General features: G+C 42.3%; 1 protein-coding gene across 1 annotated transcript in view; it reads left to right on the top strand.

Annotated features, from left to right (window-relative positions):
* The first annotated feature begins 379 nt into the window (after positions 1 to 379).
* Positions 380 to 8,664, top strand: part of LOC137268877 (uncharacterized) — a 31,052-nt gene continuing 22,767 nt past the window's right edge. Inside the window, exons 1-9 of the mRNA XM_067803465.1 lie at positions 380 to 593; positions 1,743 to 1,914; positions 3,557 to 3,728; positions 4,454 to 4,547; positions 6,011 to 6,146; positions 6,291 to 6,447; positions 6,966 to 7,136; positions 7,698 to 7,826; positions 8,295 to 8,408. Of these exons, the coding sequence (XP_067659566.1) occupies positions 1,876 to 1,914; positions 3,557 to 3,728; positions 4,454 to 4,547; positions 6,011 to 6,146; positions 6,291 to 6,447; positions 6,966 to 7,136; positions 7,698 to 7,826; positions 8,295 to 8,408 (1,012 nt within the window). The 5' untranslated portion in view covers positions 380 to 593; positions 1,743 to 1,875. The remainder of the gene's footprint in view (positions 594 to 1,742; positions 1,915 to 3,556; positions 3,729 to 4,453; positions 4,548 to 6,010; positions 6,147 to 6,290; positions 6,448 to 6,965; positions 7,137 to 7,697; positions 7,827 to 8,294; positions 8,409 to 8,664) is intronic.

Here is an 8,664-nt window from a genome sequence, read left to right as displayed (position 1 = left end):
TCGGCACAATTTAGTCTATCTTCGCGGTGAATCGAGAATGGAAGCCAGGGAGAGCTATAACATAAGACCTGAAATTTTACTACAAATGTACTGTCCTAATACTGACACTAATAACAATTATTTGACTTAAACTGAAGTGACAAAATAGTTACCTTATCTTCTGTATGTAGCGAATGTAATTATCTGTTGAAAATACATCAATCTTAAATACTAAGCTGCCTCTACACTGGCCACGTGACGTCCTAAGGCATCCGTTCAGGGGCTTTTCGAGGAGTTTCCTCTCCCTCTGTATTTAGTCTCCCTGCTCGCTCAGTGGCGCGATTCCATTAAATATCCGCGCCTACTTTTAGCAGATGACCAAGAGCGATAACTCTAATGTAGGTTGCCAATAACATGATAGGTAATGATTGTGTAGATTGGTGACATTCGTTGATGTCAATCCAGTCAACACGTCTCTTAGAAAATATGGTTGGTTTACAAATGTAATAACAAGGATAACATGATGAAAACTTGCTTGCTGTCATATTCCCCCATGTCATGAGGGCATTTCACCAGAGATGGCCAGGAGAAATTAGAATTGATCGTCCGAAAATGTAAGCACCACCACTCAAGAATAAAAACATCTGAGAACCATATAAATTCTGATTTGTATTTGCTGCCATTTCTCCTTCACTGTGCACAAATAACGTTTGGTCAAGTGGATCATCACAGTTGTCTTTTGGACCAACACATTCATTCATTCATATTGGAAAGTCACATGTTTCATCATATTTCGCCAAGGGACTTTCATATCTGTTCAGTTTAACATAGGGGCGGTAGTATAACCTAGTCGTTGAGTTTAATGAATTGTAAATAGATAAATACTTTATGATTAGATGTTTGAATGAGTAAACTCGATTGTTCGTGGCTGTATCCTCAAAGGGGATTTACGTATTAAAATATTATTGTCCAGAGAGGGTATGCAATTCCCAGTATATTACTTGTATATTTAAATTGTCCACTCTTTCAATCGTAGAATATGTGTGTGTTTAATTTATGGCTCTATTTATCTTCAATCACCAATAGCTGAAGGGATGGTGGAACTCCAGCTAGTGACCATGCAGGTCACCCGGGACAAGTCAGTTTTCATTTTGGGCAATCAAATAATGGTATCTTACTTGTCTGTGGACTACTAGATAATTTCCACTGGTTTCTAACTGCAAATAATGATGGTTTTCATTTCATGTCTGCTCATAATGAAGCTATTAAAGTTCACAATAATATTAAAGTAGAGCTTTGAGAGTGAAATGATCATTCTTCGATGAATAGTCCACTAAACATTAACATCATGTATTGTGTCAGGAATCAGGGCAAGTGGAAGATTAGTCAGCAAAAGTTACCTTCTTGAAGTCACTTGCCCTGTGGCTTTTCAAAATACTTTGAACCCCTATAGATTATTATGTTAGAACATCATAACGTGTTTATGAATGAACTGTATTAGTGGTTAAGACCCAGGTTCAATTCCCTACATGGGCGACAAAGTGTCCCCCTCCATGATATTGCTGGAATATGTCTTGACTGTATAGGACTGCATCATAGCTCTCAGCTAGCAATGTTCAACTATTCACTCACTCAGTTTGCTATGGCATGTTGTGATACTGCAGTATTATATTTATACTTCAGTATTATATTTATGCTGCAGTATTATATTTATACTGCAGTATTATATTTATTGTTGTATTTTTGTTTGAACTAACTTTCAGCAAGTGGTCCAGTACAACGATGAAAGAATACAAGAATCAAATGGATGATGTTCACAAAGATGATAACATCTTCTACACTTCTGAATCCTGCAGCGACTAATACTTAATCCAAATCAGTGAAATAACACACAACATGGACAAGCAGACTCGTTCCTTAGAGAAGCTACCAAAGGTGAAATCTATAACACTGGTTTGTATTACAGCCAAGTCTTGTTAATCAGACCTCTGTTTATATTATAAGGATCTTAACCTGATGCTTTTGTTGGTAACAAATTGGATTAACATAATTTAGTCTCAATTATTTAGTCCGACATCCTCATTAATCTGACAATTTGCTTTTCAATGGATAATGGATATAATATCAGATGAACAAGACTGGACTGTAATTCACATTACATTTTGTGAGGTCAGTGGGTGTTGGATGAATGGGAGGAGGGGATGGATGAGAGGGAGGTGGGGGTGGGATGGGAAGGAGGATGGTTGGGTGGCAGTGGATGGGAAGAAGGTAGGGATGAGTTGGATGAAGGTGTTTGTGGATGAGAGGAAGGTGGGGTGGATGGGTGGCAGCGGATGGGAGGAAGGTGGGGATGGTTTGGATGAAGGTGTTTGTGGATGAGAGGGAGGTGGGATGGATGGGTGGCAGCGGATGGGAGGAAGGTGGGGATGGTTTGGATGAAGGTGGTTGTGGATGAGAGGGAGGTGGGGATGGTTTGGATGAAGGTGGTTGTGGATGAGAGGGAGGTGGGGTGGATGGGTGGCAGTGGATGGGAGGAAGGTGGGGATGGTAGGATGAAGGTGGTTGTGGATGAGAGGGAGGTGGGGATGGGTTGGATGAAGGTGGTTGTGGATGAGAGGGAGGTGGGGTGGATGGGTGGCAGCGGATGGGAGGAAGGTGGGGATGGGTTGGATGAAGGTGGTTGTGGATGAGAGGGAGGTGGGGTGGATGGGTGGCAGCAGATGGGAGGTAGGTGGGGATGGGTTGGATGAAGGTGGTTGTGGATGAGAGGGAGGTAATTGTGGATGGGAAGAAGGGCGGATGGATGAGAGGGTGGGGATTGCGGATGGGAGGAAGGTGGCTGTGGCTAGGAAGGTGGTGATTGTGGATGGGAGGAAGGTGGTTGTGGATGGGAGGAAGGTGGGGGTGGATGAGAGGGTGGTGATTGTGGATGGGAGGAAGGTGAGGGTGGATGGGAGGAAGGTGGTTGTGGATGAGAGGGTGGTGATTGTGGATGGGAAGAAGGTGGAGGTGGATGAGAGGGAGGTAATTGTGGATGGGAAGAAGGTGGGGTGGATGAGAGGGTGGTGATTGTGGATGGGAGGAAGGTGGGGGTGGATGAGAGGGTTCTGATTGTGGATGGGAAGAATGTGGTTGTGGATGGGAGGAAGGTGGTTGTGGATGAGAGGGTGGTCATTGTGGATGGGAGGAAGGTGGTTGTGGATGAGACGTTTCTGATTGTGGATGGGAAGAAGGTGGTTGTGGCTGGGGGGGGTCTGATTGTGGATGGGAAGAAGGTGGTTGTGGATGGGAGGAAGGTGGTTGTGGATGAGAGGGTGGTGGTTGTGGATGGGAGGAAGGTGGGGGTGGATGGGAAGAAGGTCGGGGTGGATGGAAAGAAGTTGGTTGTGGATGAGAGGGTGGTGGTTGTGGATGAGAGGGTGGTGGTTGTGGATGAGAGGGTGGTGGTTGTGGATGGGACGAAGGTGGGGGTGGATGGGAAGAAGGTGGGGGTGGATGGAAAGAAGGTGGTTGTGGATGAGAGGGTGGTGGCTACCCTATGGACCTTCAATAAACTGTTAATGTGTTTTGTCTTCAGGATTCTGCTTCCGCGTCACTTATCCCCAAGTCTGCTAGTGATGAACGAGTGTTGATGGGGATGGCACCACGACAACGCAGCTTGGTGAGGAGCAGTGAATCTTCCCAGTTGTCCTTGCCCAGCATGGTGTTGATGACAGAGGTTGCTCCAGCCAATGGAAACCTCATCAGTTGTAAGAATTTGTCCTTAGTGACCCATTGTGGGTGAGTGAGTTTTAGTTTTACGCCGCACCCAGCAATTTTCCAGCTATATGGAGGCGGTCTGTAGATAATCGAGTCTGGACCAGACAATTCTGTGACCAACAACATGAACATCAATCTGTACAATTGGGAACCGATGACGTGTCAACCAAGTCAGCAAGACTGACCACCCGATCCCGTCGCCTCTTATGACAAGCATAGTCGCCTTTTATGGCAAGAATGAGTTGCTGAAGGCCTATTCTACCCCGGGACCTTCACTTGTCGACCCATGTTATAGGAGGCTGTGGTTGCTTAGTGACAGCTGCAGGATTGTTGGTCCAGACTTGATTATTTACAGACTAAAGTCATGTAACTTGAACTGGGCCCATCCCATACATATCATAAAAGGCAACTAACAGCATTGGATGGTCAGCCTTGCTAACTTGGTTGAAACTTTTCATTATATCACAGTTACATAGATCAATGCTCATGATGTCAATCACTGGATTGTCTGTTTCATACATGGTTACTAGTATTTTGGGGCTGCTGTCAGATATCTTGCATAGTGTGGCATAAAACAATAAACAACTAGGCACACTGGTAAACCTCACTGGTCTGCCTTGACCAGTCTAAATTATGTTGCTGCTGGTTTGATTATGCTTGAATGTTGCTCACAGTGGCACAGGCAATGACATCACTTTACACTTGCTTTGTGCAGGTGATGATCATTCTTGGAGAATCCCGCTGTCAGTGTTTTCCGACAAGAAGACTGTGAATCATGACCCAAACACACGACTAACACGAAGGATGAGGTGAGTACGTCATTTTGTTAGTTGTTTCAGCCACAATCAGTAATATTATTTGTTCATGACTGTGATCATGTGATGGATATAATGAACATTGATCTATACAATTATCAACCACACATGTGTGCATGACTTCATGAGCAAAAGAACCTTGAATTATAGGAGACAGAGTACAGAGTTATGTCCCTTTGGTCTGTGTTAAAATCATAAAAAAATGAGCTCAAATTATCCATGAAAGTTGAGAAATAATGGATGTCACCTTCTCTATTATTATGGAAACAATGTTTTAGAGTATATTTTACCATCTGGTAAGGATATACTCTGAAACATCATGCTCCTCATAATTAAGAAGTTGACACCCTTAATTTCTCACCTTCTACGTGTATCACTCCTAAATGTCATTCTCCATGCTCTGACAACAGTCTATATTCTCCTTAAATTGTCTCATTTGAAGTCATTTCCTTAGTTGAATTTCTAATATTTTTATGAAAATAAAAATATAAACAATTTGAAGTAGTTTCAGTCCTTTTTGATAATTGTCAAGAAATTTAAAACCCAGATCAAGAAAATCAGTCATGTATGTTTAAGTGGTAACAGGGGTGAGTGAATCTGGTACTCTGTGTTTTGCGCTGCACATTTATCAGCTGAAGTCACTTGCTAAACTATCAATAGTTTTTTGGTTCCACTGTTGATTAATTAGGAGATAAACATACTGTGTTGGGAAATCAGAGACATATAACGAAATTATAATAGCTCTAAATTTGATTTAAAACCGAACATGTAGCGTGAGGTTTTAAATACAAAACTTAGAGCTATTATAATTTCGTTATATACCGCTGATTTTTCAACACAATACGTTTATCTCCATTCTACCATTACCGTGTTATTCAGATTTTAAACAAATACTTAACGTGTTAGAAAATCAAAGGTATATAACGTGATTATATACCTCTGGATGACTTTGATTAACCAATCACAATCCAGTATTTACTGAAGTCATGGTAGAATTGCTATTTGAGATTCAACGATTGCAGTCCATCAATAGTTCGATGTATCATTACAAACTGGAGTTACATCAGTTTCCTTCTCTACAAGTTCTTTAATCACTCAACTATTTCTGTGACTCATACTGACCCGTGAAGGTCCCGGGGTAGAATAGGCCTTCAGCAAACCATGCTTGCCATAAAAGGCGACTATGCTTGTCGTAAAGGGCGACTAACGGGATCGGGTGGTTGGGCTCGCTGACTTGGTTGACATATGTCATCGGTTCCCAATTGCGCAGATCAATGCTCATGTTGTTGGTCACTGGATTGTCTGGTCCAGACTCGATTATTCACAGACCGCCGCCATATAGCTGGAATATTGCTGAGTGCGGCGTAAAACTAAACTCACTCACTCACTCACTCACTGTGACTCATACTATCAACCACTGATCTATGACACAAACTGGCTCCCTCCTGCTGTTCCAGGTCGTACTACAAGGCTCAGGATGAGCTGATCACCGCCTATGAGACACTGCAGCAGGGACAGCCTAACACAGAGGGGCAGGAATATGGACAAAAAACAGCTTCCATTATGTCCAAAATCTCATTTGCTGCAAATTTTGTAAGTGTAACCTTTCAGCGTGTGTCGCGTTTGATCAAGCGGGATTTCTTTGGAATCCATTCTATGAATGAGTAAGTTCAGTGTTTTAGCCCTGACCAGTTCAGTCTCTTTATAACTTGTAAATGATCTAATTCCTCTTTGCAGTTGCTGCTTGTGGCCAAGATCGTGGCAGCTGCACTGTCCAGCTCAATCTCTATCATCTCCAGTTTAGTAGACTCTGTAGTTGACCTACTATCTGGGATTATAATCTGGTGGACGTCCAGCACGATGAAGAAGAGAAATCCTCATTTGTACCCAAGTGGTCAGTCAACATTTCTGTTTAAAGAAACGGTCAAAATGTAAACCTTTTAACTGTACCCAGATAAAAAAAATTGAGGCAACTTTTGTATTCTGTGGGCTCTTGATTGAGTGAGTGAGTTGCTTTTAGCAATATTCCAGAATGTCACAGCAGAAGACACCATTGTACCATGTTTAGAATCAAACACATTGTTCGTTGTGACAAGCAAATGCTTTAAGTACAAGGTCTTAAGTAAGGTGGTTAAGGGAGGAAGACAGACAAAAAGTAGTTATATCACAATTTTCTTCCAAGTGCACTTAAGATGTCAATGGTTCTATCAGCATTAGGTATTAATGTAGTAGTGGTAGTGGTAGTGGTGGTAGTGGTGGTAGTAGTGGTAGTAGTAGTAGTAGCAGTAGTAGTAGTAGTGGTGGTGGTGGTAGTAGTAGTAGTAGTAGTAGTGGTGGTGGTGGTGGTGGTAGTAGTAGTAGTAGTAGTAGTAGTAGTAGTAGTACCTCAAATCAAGTGTGTTGCTATTCTAGGACGAACGAAGTTAGAACCAGTGGCGATCGTGATATTATCTGTCGTGATGTCTCTAGCGTCACTGCAACTGACTATTGAATCCATACAGAAGATCATATCTCTGGCCAATCAGGAAGGAACTGTCCCACAGTTTGATGTTGTCACGATAGTTATTGCAGCAAGCACAGTTGGTGAGTAAACAAATATGTTGTGTTGACACCTCATGCTAAAAGAAACCCTAAGGGACTTTGCAACCATTACAGTAGTCTCCCCTAGAAGATCCAGGTTCGCCTGAGACTGAATGAGTTTTACGCAGTATCACGGTCAGGGACACTAGAAATGGTCTTCACACATTGTACCAAAGTCTGGAAACGAACCTCTTTAAGCACTAGGCTACCCCACTGTCCCTCCAGGTTAGAATTGGTCTTCAAGAGGGGACAAATGATATTGGGTGATCAGACTTCTTGATCAGTTTTTGTGACTCTCCACCATATGTGGAGGTCAGAGTTCATGATGTCTGTCAGTGGGTTTTCTTGTCCAGGGTAAGTGTTATGAACACTTTTGTCACAATGATGGAAAACTGGTGAATGCAATGTTCATCAACAGACAAAGAAAACAGTCATAGTGCTATAGTATTGTGGAAATATCTTTTATCTAAGATGCAGAATTCATGTATTTTGACGAAATGACAAGTCAAATAAGTAAACAGTTGTTCAACGTTTCCAAGGTTCAGTAGTTTTGTGTTATTTCAGTGATTAAGCTGGGGTTGTTCATCATGTGCTACTTCTATCGGCGCCATGGTAGTTCTGTTGCCGTTCTCATGCAGGATCATCGTAACGATGTTGTCTCCAACACAGTCGCCATAGTCTGTGGATATCTTGGTAAGTTAAGTCACTGGTCAGGTGGCTATGAAATGCTCTGGCAAATGAAATAACGTCCTCCTAAAGTCATAAACAGTTACTGTCCAGAACTACTTACAGTCTGTGTGCATCTGCTCAGACTGTCTGAGAATAGCTAAATGAAATAAGGTGCATGGTCCATCCATAATGCATCAAGGTTTTGTTGCAGAACTGCATGGTGCTCTCCATGTGTGTTATTGTGGGGCCAATTTGTGGGGTATTCAGTTTAAACTGTGGCCTGACAGCACAGACATAGTCTGGACTAGTAAATCTATACACGCTTGCATACGTGCGTACAAACATGCTGCTATAAATGTGCAGTAATTTTGAATGTTATGTAAATCACCATTTAACCTCGCCTCGTCTCGCCTCACCACACCACACCACACCACAACTGTCTGTATCTTAATCTGTCTCCGTGTTTTTAATACACATAAGTTTCTACTTTAGGATCAGCTCAGTTTGTGGGGATTGTACAGACCAAGAATGTGGTGTTCGTCGACCCTATTGGTGCCATCATTATTGGTCTCTTTATCTTCATCAGCTGGTGGAGGACAGGAGCAGGTGAGTTCGCAGATGGCTAATAATGATTCTATTAGTGACATCCATACAAGAAGTGAGATTATTCCTTGACCTGCTCTGCCACCATACAGCATCACTGACATCACCATCAGTACACATCATCTCTTAAAAACCAGTGATGAAGAATAGTGCAGGCTGTCATACAAAACACATCGAAGCATTCCTAGCTTAGCATTTGTGTTGAGCAGTGTTGAACTGAATAATTGGCATAAACCCAACAGTAACTGAACAGCTAAAC

This window comes from Haliotis asinina, chromosome 16, assembly GCF_037392515.1.
Source record: "Haliotis asinina isolate JCU_RB_2024 chromosome 16, JCU_Hal_asi_v2, whole genome shotgun sequence".
Taxonomy (NCBI): domain Eukaryota; kingdom Metazoa; phylum Mollusca; class Gastropoda; order Lepetellida; family Haliotidae; genus Haliotis; species Haliotis asinina.
The sequence above is the reverse complement of the archived record's forward strand: the minus strand, read 5'-3'. Positions and strand labels throughout refer to the sequence as shown.